Genomic DNA, 12,556 nt, shown 5'->3' on the forward strand with positions numbered 1-12,556 from the left:
TGTCAATGATTCCCAAAAAGATGTGTTCTTTCTGCATGATGTCAGCTGGCATGGTTACCTTTTTTTTATAGACATCACAATCAGAAATTCAGAGGAAAGCAAGAAAATTTTGGCCAATGAAGAACTGAGATCAAACAAACCACTTGTTGATTTAAGAAAAATCAAAGAGTTTAAAAAGGATAAATCAGCTTAGAATAAGTGAAATAGATATATACATTGAATAAATTTAGCGAACAATGTTCTGAATATCCTTGGCCACATGGGTTATTACAATCACTGAAGAAATGAAAGTTCTTGGACTATGATTCCTGTTTTTAACATTGAAATAAAGTTCGTTTAGGCCTTTTTTTGTCTTCAAATCAACTAAGACCTTCAAGATTTTCTAATGCTGTAGGAGAAATAATGAGCACATGCAAGTACCAAAGCATTTTTCAAGAGGTGTTGTTTCTATAGTTACTTGCATGTGATCTAAATAGACCAAATAATCCTCTTACCCCACCTTGTCCTTCATGAAAAAAGTAATTGATATCAAGTTAGTCAGAAGATAGAAAAGGGTACATTCAATTTTCACAACTTTAATGCTTTCAGTTACCAGTGTTGAATGTTGTTTTCACTGAGCACATTACTAATACACATTGCTCTGCTATTGTCTAGGCTCATACACACAGAATTACCTAAATAGAAAGAAGAATAACCAAAGTGCAAAAGTCAACTCCAGCGTTCTTGGAGGCTTAGATTTAGCCGAGACAGATAGAGGTAAAGTTCACGGGCAGCAATCATGACTGCTTTTTGTAGAATAGAGGTGGAGGTCATTATTTGATATTATCCTTTTCCTTTGTTGTTACACCCTTTGCTATATTCCAAAAGTAACATTCTTAAAAAGTTTTCTTTTTTGACCTACTGTTTTCAGTTAAATTCACTTTATTCAGCTGAATTTTTTTTCCAGCAAGGTAGATGTTTCTAGTTTAGTTTTGAATTCTTTTCCTATTTTTATGACAATAGTTTTCATTAAACAAATGTAAATGAAAATGTACTGCTTTTGAAAAAAAAAAAAAAAAAAACCTACTGTGAATTCACTATATTTTGTAAGATAGTATACCAAATTGAAGGATTTCGTGGATATGGGTACACCACTAATTTAAAATTTCAATAAAGTTCTAATTTTCTATAGACTTGTCTTCAGACTTTGGGAAAATTGGTAAAAGCAAAATAAATGAATCAACAGTATTCACAATTTCCTATTTTCTGTTTTTATACGCCTGCTTACGGGACGTATTATGGTATACCGTCCGTCCGTCTGTCGTCAACTCAAAAATGCTTTAACCAATTTGCATAAAACTTTGGTGAATTGTTTATATCTATTGACGCGAGCTCCCATTCTTTTTTTGTAAATTTCAGATTTTACGTTTCCGAGTTATGAGGTTTTATTTTTTAAAAAAAGGGAGATTTTCCAGTTTTCGGACAATAACTCCATAATGCTTTCACCAATTTGCAAGAAATTTTGGTGAATTGTTTATATCTATTGACATGAGCTCCCTTTTTATTTTCATAGATTTTAGATTTTACATTTCTGAGCTATGGGGTTTTATTCATTAAAAAAAGGGGCAGTTTACAGTTTTCGGACAATAACTCCATAATGCATTTAGCAGTTCTCATGAAACTTTGGTGAATTGTTTATATCTATTGATGTAAGATCTCTTTGGAATTTTATAAACTTTAGATTTTACGTTTCCGAGTTATGGTGTTTTATATTCATTAAAAAAGGTGGGGTTTTCCAGTTTTCGGACAAAACCTCAAAAATGCTTTCAGCAGTTCTCATGAAACTTTGATGAATTGTTTTAATCTATTGACAAAAGCTCCCTTTCAATTTTCATAAATTTCTGATATGACATTGAGAAATGATTGAACTTTATTCTTTGAAAATGCGATGGGCGTATCATGCGCTCATGGCATAGCTGTTTATACTATTTGGAATCAGATCAAATATGGTGTACGATCAGAAAAAGGATTTTTAATTTTTGGTCATAATAATAATATGCATCATTACACCCTGTAGAATAAATCTTATATCTATATGCAGTTATCTTGTTTGAAGGATAAAATATATATGGTGAAGTTTTCTTTCAATTTTGTATAGTTTACCTTGCATTAAATTGGAAAGATGAGAAAACACATTTACAAATTACTAGGTTCCTCAACAGTTACCTTTATTATGTAGATTAATTATGTATGTTTCATCCTTTGACAATTAAATATTATGAATGAAAAGCAAACATATGATAGATTTATAGCCTCGTTTCACAAAACAAATCAGTCTAATGGGATACTGATTTTGTTTACACATACAGTTGACGTAACTGTGCTGTTTACGCTTTGTAAATTGTGTGAACGTGATTGCCACAACCTTCATTAAATGTTTTTATTGTTGATTTCTGTAAGAGATTTTAATTGATGAATCCTTTTCCATGCCTTGATGAATATTCGATTTCTGTGGCAAATGTTTTATTCAGTGTCTAGGGCTTTGTACGATGTAGATTGGTTTGGGATTAAGGTTCTGAAGTACAGTATTGGGAATATTGTTTATATCCATTATTCTTTTGAGGACTAGTTACACATTATAGTATGAATTGTTGATTGCTTTATCAATGTCATATGTATATACTGAGTGAACTATATATGAAACATCAATTAAGCAATGACAGCATCATTTTCTTGTGTTCATCTTATATTTTGTTCAGTATGTGATTGCCGTACTATGTGAATATCCAGTCTTGTCTTATGTATAGAAATTGCGGAAGTAAAAACTTTTACGAGTTCAATCCTGTTGGACAATAACAGCTAATCAACCCTGTTCAATTTTTCATGTTGCTCAATTGATTAAGAATTTTGCTTGAAAAGCATTCTGTTTACGAGTTGTAAGCAAGTACTACCAACAATTGGGAATTGATCCTTCGTTTAAATTCAACCATTGCAATTACAGTAATTGACCCTAGTTCATAAATATTTTATATTAATGGCTTTGGTTTAGTAAGACGAGAGCCATGTTTAGTATTATTTTTGTTCAATGTGAGAAACTGTTAGCCTGTTGAATTAAAGGATTATCTCAAAGGTATCAGGGGGTGGATTATTGATTTCATTTACTACTGTGCATAGTTTATGATACTAAAATATGTTCACAAGTTGTTATCAACTAATTGTCAGAATAAAATTTATGACAGTTTTGCTTTAAAATTGAGAAAGTCAACTTGAATTTGAGTAGATTTTATTTGGCTTTAGGTTTGAGTAGATAGAATTACGGTCAATTGGTATCAGCGGATTACATGTGGTAATTCAGTTATATTGGTTACTAGAAAATTTCAATGATCAAGTGGTAGATAAAATGTTTGGTCCTCTTTTGCCAATTTTAATTTTCACAACATTTGTGTTTGAAAGACATTCATTTTAAGCAAGACCTGCTGGTACTGACCAGTTCAAAGTTTTGGAATGAAATTGACTCACTGCCACTTCCCACATGATTGGTCAAACTTTTTGGTAAGAAATTGACATACTGCCACTTTTTCTAACATGAGAACTTTGTCATTTTTCAGTAAAAATTATGGAAGAGGGTACCAATTTTGTATAGTTCAACTTTTCAGTAAAAATTTTTGAAGTGGGTACCAATTTTGTATAGTCATAAACTTCACAAAAGTATGTTCATGTATTGAAGTTGTGCATCTCGAGTCTCCAATTATGGAAGTATTAAGATTTTTCACATTATTTATATCTCCAAGGGAGACTGCAGAATAGAATTATGGTCACTTTTGATCTCTTTTTACTGGTATTAAAATCCTTGCCAAAGTGGGGTGTCTGCTTGGTTGTGCAAGATGTATAAATATGCAGTCCACATCTGATCAGAATGGTGGTGTTAAACAGATGGTTGGTGTAGAAAGAGTGCCATGCTTTCTGCATAACCTTTGTAACAACTCTCTGAGTGGTCCATAGATGGCCTGTTGCAAGGATAAATATCTGTCCCTATCCAATATACTATCATTTTACAGTGGTAGATCAAATTTCAGGCACTTTATCCTAGTTGATCCCTATTACAGAACCTACCTATTGTATTTGTTTTTGTCGAGCCTGCGACTTTTGTCGCAGAAAGCTCGACATAGGGATAGCGATCCGGCGGTGGCGGCGGCGGCGTTAGCTAACTTCTTAAAAGCTTTATATTTTAGAAGATGGAAGACCTGGATGCTTCATACTTTGTATATGGATGCCTCATGTTACGAAGTTTCAGTCAGTCACATGTCCAATGTCCTTGACCTCATTTTCATGGTTCAGTGACTACTTGAAAAAAAAGTTCAGATTTTTTGTAATGTTAAATTCTCTCTTATTATAAGTAATAGGATAACTATATTTGGTATGTGCGTACCTTGCAAGGTCCTCATGCCCGTCAGACAGTTTTCACTTGACCTCGACCTCATTTCATGGATCAGTGAACAAGGTTAAGTTTTCGTGGTCAAGTCCATATCTCAGATACTATAAGCAATAGGTCTAGTATATTCGGTGTATGGAAGGACTGTAAGGTGTACATGTCCAACTGGCAGGTGTCATCTGACCTTGACCTCATTTTCATGGTTCAGTGGTTATAGTTAAGTTTTTGTGTTTTGGTCTGTTTTTCTTATACTGTATGGAATAGGTCTACTATATTTGGTGTATGGAATGATTGTAAGGTGTACATGTCTAGCTGGCAGGTGTCATCTGACTTTGACCTCATTTTCGTGGTTCAGTGGTCAAAGTTAAGTTTTTGAGTTTTGGTCTTTTTTTCTAATACTGCATGCAATAGGTCAGCTATATTTGGTGTATGGAATGATTGTAAGGTGTACATGTCTAGCTGGCAGGTGTCATCTTACCTTGACCTCATTTTCATGGTTCAGTGGTCAAAGTTAAGTTTTTGAGTTTTGGTCTTTTTTTCTAATACTATATGCAATAGTTCAACTATATTTGGTGTATGGAAATATTTTATGATCTATATGTCAGTCACGCAGGTTTTATTTGACCTTGACCTCATTTTCAAGGTTCATTGCTCAGTGTTAAGTTTTTGTGTTTTCGTCTGTTTTTCTTAAACTATAAGCAATAGGTCAACTATATTTGTTGTATGGAAGAATTGTTAGCTGTACATGCCTGCCTAGCATGGTTCATCTGACCTTGACCTCATTTTCATGGTTCATTGGTCAATGTTTAGTTTACTTGGTTAATGTTAAGTTTATGTGACAGTTGTAATAAAGCTTTATATTTAGGACTATCAACATAATATCAATGATTAGTAAAGAAGGCGAGACATTTCAGCGTGTGCACTCTTGTTAATTTATCAATCAATCAATTGCATTCCTGTATATTTTCACATATATATTAAAATGGTCTTATAAACCATTCTCTATTGCCTAAGAAACAGTCACTCATGATTTAGTGCAGCCTTCCATTTTTGTATATTATCAATTTTTGACACATAATTTTCAGGTCTTTTCATGATGACTATGTAATATTCTCATATGTTCCAGAGGGATCTCTTGGAGGTAGATTTTGTGTTTTGAATGAGCAATATACCAGATTTCTGGCTTATTATTAATATACAGTTGAAACTTTTACACATTGTTATTTTGTTAACATGTCAGACAGACTTTCCCCGAGGTTTCAGATCCTTGAAATTACATAAAATATATATTCTATTATAATGTCAGACAAGTGTTATGTTGTTCACAATCACTACAACCCTTGTATTGGTAACCTGACAAACAAACATTTTCTATTGTAGTGATTTCTTGCCAATAAATCAAATTTAAAGATCCGTCTAGAGTGGGTTTGAACACTTTGAATGTAATTCTGACAATGCTTGAGAACTAGTTTACACAGTATTCAATAGAAAAAATATTAATTCGCTAAATTATTTACAACAAACCAAAATATTTATTGTTAAATTTTGAAAATCATTTATGATACTTTTTAATGTTAGTTACTGTGTTAAGTTTTATGGTGTTTAGGCCCTTGTTTTAAATATTTTGCTTATGCCATAATGACGATTTTGAATATGTAGCTAAAATCAAATTTATAAACCTGTAGTTAATTTTTTTCTGTTTCAAAGGGAGCTGTGTCTCTAAACCACCTTGGAATAATATTTAGTAAGACTACAGTTTTCATGTTAAAGATTGAGGGTTGATTCTAGAAATTAAAAAAAAAACTGTGATATATTTTCTAAACTCAGATGGATGTGTCTTGCATTTCTGTACCCCTTGTTCAGCCGAGAGTTTATTGCCTTTCTGTAGCCCTTGTTCAGTCAAGATAGATACCTGCCTTTCTGTAGAACAGAATAAAGAGATAGATTGCCTCATTTCTGTATTCCAAAGTCAGCCCTGATAGATAGTTGCATTCCTGTAGCCTAGGGTCAACTCAGATAGATACTTTCATTTCTGTTGCCCAGGGTCACAGAGCCATCTTCTATAGATCATTGCATTTCTGTGGCCCAGGGTCAAAGGTTCAACTCAGATTGATACTTGCATTTTATTAGTCCAGATTCCTTTCAGATTCTTGTATTTCTGTAGCCCAGATTAATGTATTGTGTCCCTAGTTTTTGAGAGACTTTTATTGGGTACCATAAGTCTTCATATATTATTATTTGTAAGACTTGTATATGGTCATCTTGATTATAAGTTTTACAATTAATAAAAAAAAAATGGAACAAGTTGCATTGGTTATTTTCTCTACAAATCTCTCAAATAGCTGTGAAAATGGTGTTATTTAACCTGTCCAGACCAAACATTTACCTTATTAAGTTTTATTATATGTTTGATTAAAATAGAATAAATATAATTATTTTAATTTGCCAACATTTTTCTTATAATCATGTCTTTGTGGTGATAAATGGCTAGAAAAAATTTAATTTGGTCATGCTTAGATGTAATTTAATAAACTAGAAATAAAAGTAGTGCCACTTCATAGTTTACCTAACACATATTCAGCTTGCACTTTAGACTATATTAAAATGATTTAGAAAGATATTTAAGCTGATGTTAATAATTATTTATACCTGTTTACATTACTATCATAGTTCTGAGGTTAATTTCAGCTGTTTTCACTGAAATCTGTGTATTCAATGAATTGCAAATATTAGTCTGTGTTTGACATCTTTTTCAATACAGTGGTCAGACATTGCCAATTCTTTCATATATTATTAGTTTGGTTACCTGTGTTAAAAACCTTAGGATGGTTTTGAGTACTTATTAGCATTTAAAAATTTACAAGTGTCTTTTCGGCTTTGATTGAAGACCTATAAGTTCATTGGATGATATCTGCATCTAAGATTAGATAAATAAGATGGATGGAGAAGGATATTTGTTTAGTATCTTCCTGTTGGTAATGGTCTCATTAGTATAACTTCATTTTAGTTTCTGAAATCTTTCTGTCATATCAATTTCTAACAGTAGGTCATTTAAGGTGAAAAGGTGCAAAAACTATTTAAAAATGTTAATATATATACCTAGTAACAATAATGACTTGATTAAACTATGTTCAATGCAGAATTAAAATATACTGAATTTACTTAGGTGCACCTTCTGTGGATTAAAAAAAAACAATTCTTGTCAATAGTTCTCTAAACCAAAGGCTGGAAATACTTCAGTATTAAAATTTGAAGAGCAGTTGACCCAATGTAATACAAAAAAGAACTCAGTGTACCTTGACATATGATATCCTATCAAAATGTCATCATCTTTTCTTGATTCCTATTGAACTTTTAATTGTTATACTCAGACCTACTAGACCAAAATTATATTAACCTTGATAGGATTAATAAATGATAGGAAAATCTTAACTCTCTCTAAATATTTTTTTCATTTAGTGCTGTTTGGTTAGCAGACATGATTGTAATGATCATATACCAGTAGGTTCCCTTTAATAAAGCTTGGAAATCTTTCTTCATTTGCTTCTTAAAGACTACTGGGCCGACCTGATAAAAAAAATTGCAGGAAAAGTTTTTCAATATTTATAGAATTATTTTTGGTAGATTCTCACACAAAACTGCCTGATTCATTTGGTTCCTATTTAACCCTTTTTTGAAGTCGCATTTTGCTGTACTCTGAAACTACTTTTTAATTTTGAACCAAACCAGACAGGAATAAAGTATGGAAGGATCTTGTTTTTGAATAAGAAATACTTTATTCTGTTTTGATCTTTAGCAAAAATAAAACAGTACTGAGGATGAAATTGTTAATTCTGATGAATCCCTATCAATGATGATACCTTGTTTAAGGATTCATCATCTTCTTTTTATATGTTTGCGGTCGTATATTGGTAGGACGTTGGCGTCGTCGATGTTGTTGTCCGAAGACACATTGGTTTTTGCACTCTAACTTTAGTTTAAGTGAATGGATCTTTATGAAATTTCACCATAAGGTTCAATACCACAAAAGGAAGGTTGGGATTGGTTTTGGGGGTTATGGTACCAACAGTTAAGGAATTAGGGGCCAAAAATAAGCATTTTTGTAACTTCCAGACTAAAGTAATTAAAATACATTGTATACTAAAATATTTTGTTATTGTTTGTCTTGTACAAATTCAGACCTTTGTACTGACATTTGTAATAATTTGTTATTTAGTATAGAATTATTAATTTGCAATAGAACTTTGCCCACTCTCCACATGAAGTATTATCTGCCAGTTGTTCACTTAGCTTCTGGGTAATAAAAAAAACTTTCAATATTATAGCATCATTGAAACAAATTGCTGCAAGTACTTAAATATTGCTTAAGAATTTGAATCCTAAATAACTTGTCAATACAGGGTTTATGAAGTTTGTAAAAAAAGCAGCTTCTCTGTTTGTATTTAGCCAAGTGTTCTAAAACACAAAATAATGTTTGTATTCAGCAGAGATAGTAGGAATTGAATTGAATTATTGAGTGAATTATTTGCTTCACTCTCCTTGACAGTTTTAGGCACCCTGTCAAATATTTGAGCAATCTTGAAGGAATTTCTTTGTTCCTTCATATTCCAGTTCTGCCCTATAGATACAATTACATATGTTGAAATAATGTAAAGTTATTCTTGTCACAGTTACAAGAGACTTTTTGAGACCTTTCTACCAAATCATGATCTTTTTGTTTTAAATCAGTGAGTGAAGAACTAGAGTAAATTGATCACTAGAAATAACCAGAATATTTTGATTTCAATTCCAGTCTGACATAATTATACAGATTTTTTTTTATAATGTGTCCTGTCTTTTCCAAAGTGCAATATCTTGTAGGAGGTTTATATAAAACTTTTTCAAGTGAAAATTGGGATTTAAAAATGTTATATATCGAGATAAAAGTAAATGTTTGCAAACGGTAACAACAGTTATCTATGCAAAGGCCTCTGTTGTAGTTGTATTATCTTGAGAGAGACTCTGGATGGCAACCTGTATCAATCATTTATCGATTTTAATTTGTGATATAGTAATAATTCATGCTTGATTGATTCTGGAGAGAGGAAAATTATTACTTTAATTGTATGGATAATTTACATCTATTGACTGCATTTGTTAATACGGTTAACTATATTAGAATATCACATGAATGTACAGCTTGATTCTGTGACTTTCTTCCTGCAGTTTATCCATATTTGAAGATTTATTTTAATGAACGAATTTAACTTATTTTGGATATTTTGATGATGGCTGTGGAAATATTTATTTTTATTATCAACACTGTTCGAAAGATAACAATTGTGGATATTGATGGTTAATTATGACTTTTGGTGATGGGATGGGACTAGTGTGCTCTTCTTCAAACGGTAACCATTTTCATTTTGTTTTGTACAATAATAATTTTAAAGTTACAACATAATTGCAAGTTACTAAAAAATGACCTTACTTAATCAGTGTAGGTGTGCATATGCACTGTTTGGAAGTTCATGTATGTAAACTAAGATACATGTATTTAAAATTTTGGCTCTGTGAAGTTAAAATATGTAGGAAAATTAAAGGATTATGAAATTTTTGTTTATAGATATTACAAGATTTATTGCAGTATTGTACTTCTTATTTAAGTTGTGGGACGGCACTTGTTTAAATTTTTGTCCATGAATTGAACCCATGTTCTCAAGTGGGGAGTTGTGTTTGTCAAATATTTAACATTTTCTAGGGTATATATTACTGAGATTTGAATATAAATTACTTTCTCGTAAAAGTACCATGTCTAGAAATAAGTAATGAAGGTTTGAATTCTAAGTCTACTCACTTATTAATCAATTTCAAAAGATATTTCGTAACTTAATGTAAGAATAAGGAGATGTGATATGATTGCCAATGAGACATCTATCCACCAAAGTCCAGTCGAAGTGGATGAAAGCAACTATATGTCACTGTATGTCCATCGAAAATGAGAAACCCATACTTTATAGTCAGCTATTAAAAGTTCCGACATGGCAAAAGGTTAAACAATTCAAACTAGTAAACTAACAGCCTGATTTATGACCAAATAAATTTGGAATTAATTTTTGAAAAGTACATTTTTGATTAAGTTTTTGTTTTGAAAGTTTTAGTAGACATTTTGTTTGACTATCATGATCTGTGACGGATCTATGTTTTCTGTATAAAATATATGACAAAAGTTAATACAGGAACAAGTTGCTAGGATAACCAAGAAGGTGTATCAAAGCTTTGTTTAGGTATAAGCTCTCAATTTATATTTTTGAACACTTCAAGTTGTCTGTTGTGAATTTTAGTTTTTGTTTAATTCACTTCAGTTCTTGATCTTGAGTGTTCAATGTGTTGTGTTTTAAGATTGTTGAACTAGGCAGGTGCATTTTATAATTCACTAGCAAAATTTATTTTATTTGACACTATTTGATCTAAGTGTTTGTTTCACTTTTATTTGAGAAGATTAAAATCTCAAAAAGTAGTTGTATCCTTAAAGGTATATTTCTATTTTTTGTTGAGTGATTATAAGAGTTTTAAAACCTACAGGGTTAATAAAGCCTGAAGTTGTTCTTGGTAGGAGTGACTCCGTTACACTTCTCAAAGAAAGTCTTACTAGCCAATTAGTTTTAGTGTCACTTTAAAAGGTACTTTTATATATATATAGAATTGAAATAGAGACAAATAAAGCATCCTTTTTATTGTTAATATCAGTTATCTCAGTTGGTAGATACCCCATAGGTTGAGGATTTAATCCTTGAGACTTTTGGTAAAGCGAAGTGTCATTGAATTAATGAACATTTGATTACAACTTACAAGGAAAGGGGTTGATTTTAAAAGTAATTTGAACTACCACTAGTAAGAGTCTTGATGACAGTATATAATTATCAGACATAACATGCTCAACAATTGACACATGACAAAAAATGTTGTCCTTTTATTTCTGATCAAATCAAATCCTCTCTGATCTGTCTCTTTTACAAGTTATACCAGAACACACTGTTTACTTATATACATTTACTACTAGAGAAAACAAATGTTTTGAAGTTTTTACCATTTTCTGTTTGTTAGAATCAAAAATTAAGTTGAACCACAACCAACACGGTCAATACAAACCACAAGTCCGACCTTTCCTAGAGGTTACTGGAAATCGTAAGTATGAATTGCATGCATGATGAAATCGGTGTGTGGTTTATCCTGATCAGTTCACGATAAGTCCTCATACAAGATTTAACTGATTTTATTTTTTGTACAAAGATTATGATTGATTATGCAAAAAAATATTCATTTAATTTTTGCTCATTAGGAATTGAAAAGTCAAATTCAATAAATTTGATTACATATTCTTGAATACTTTTTATAGGTTTGTTAAAAAAATTTCCTTCCCACAAGCATTTTAAATATGAAATGGAAGTTTTAAGTAGTAAGATTTTTTTATAATTCTAAAAGTTTATCACATCTCTTAACGTCCATATTATATTGTAGTCATAGGAAAGTATAATTGAAACGGAATATTTTGTGATTGAAAGTCTACAAATTTATCACTAGTGTAAAATTTGTTAAACTAAAAGACATACAATAAAAAATTTGCTTCTATGTTTGAAAATATGAAACCAGATTGATTACTTTGTCTAATTAGTCTATTAATTCATATGAACTTGTACCTACATTATTTTATTTAACCAAAAAATTATGAACAATATGAAGATTAATTCAGAATGTGAATCTTGTATGAGGTTTGAACTGTTTTTAAGTGTGTGTATAGCATGTAATTCATTCATACAAATGAGTACTAGATCAAATGCCAGTACAATGTACCAGTACACAATAATCCAATACAAATCAAGGATAATAGTATAGGCAAGCATGGTAAAGGTTTTAATGTGTGCTTAGCATCTTAACACTGGTTCTGTGGTTTGCATTATTTTTGCTATTAGAGGATTATGGCTTTATTTGTCTAATTGCAGCAATACATCTATAGAATAATTATTTATAGCATAGTTTAAATAATATATATTTGAGTAGAACTTGATTGTGCTACAAGTAGATCGGGGCTTGTTTTATAACAGTTCGTATAGTTTACAAGCAGTTGACTAATTTTATTTCTGTGATCTGTAGTTTGTAAAGAAATTC

The 12,556-nt window shown here is 31.1% G+C and overlaps 1 protein-coding gene across 19 annotated transcripts in view; it reads left to right on the forward strand.

Annotated features, from left to right (window-relative positions):
• LOC127732612 (TOG array regulator of axonemal microtubules protein 1-like) overlaps positions 1-12,556 on the forward strand; it is an 86,202-nt gene that overhangs the window by 35,592 nt on the left and 38,054 nt on the right. For 9 of the 19 annotated variants that reach the window (XM_052241684.1, XM_052241666.1, XM_052241665.1 and 6 more), the window contains exons 3-4: positions 655-756; positions 11,495-11,575. The exons of 3 other annotated variants lie outside the window; for them this stretch is intronic. In XM_052241684.1, coding sequence (XP_052097644.1) covers positions 655-756; positions 11,495-11,575 — 183 coding nt within the window. Of the gene's footprint in view, positions 1-654; positions 757-9,614; positions 9,799-11,494; positions 11,576-12,556 lie in introns of those variants that run through there. 7 more of the 19 variants (XM_052241670.1, XM_052241673.1, XM_052241676.1 and 4 more) reach the window with 3 other exon arrangements.

Source organism: Mytilus californianus, unplaced genomic scaffold (genome assembly GCF_021869535.1).
Source record: "Mytilus californianus isolate M0D057914Y unplaced genomic scaffold, xbMytCali1.0.p SCAF_26, whole genome shotgun sequence".
Taxonomy (NCBI): Eukaryota; Metazoa; Mollusca; class Bivalvia; order Mytilida; family Mytilidae; genus Mytilus; species Mytilus californianus.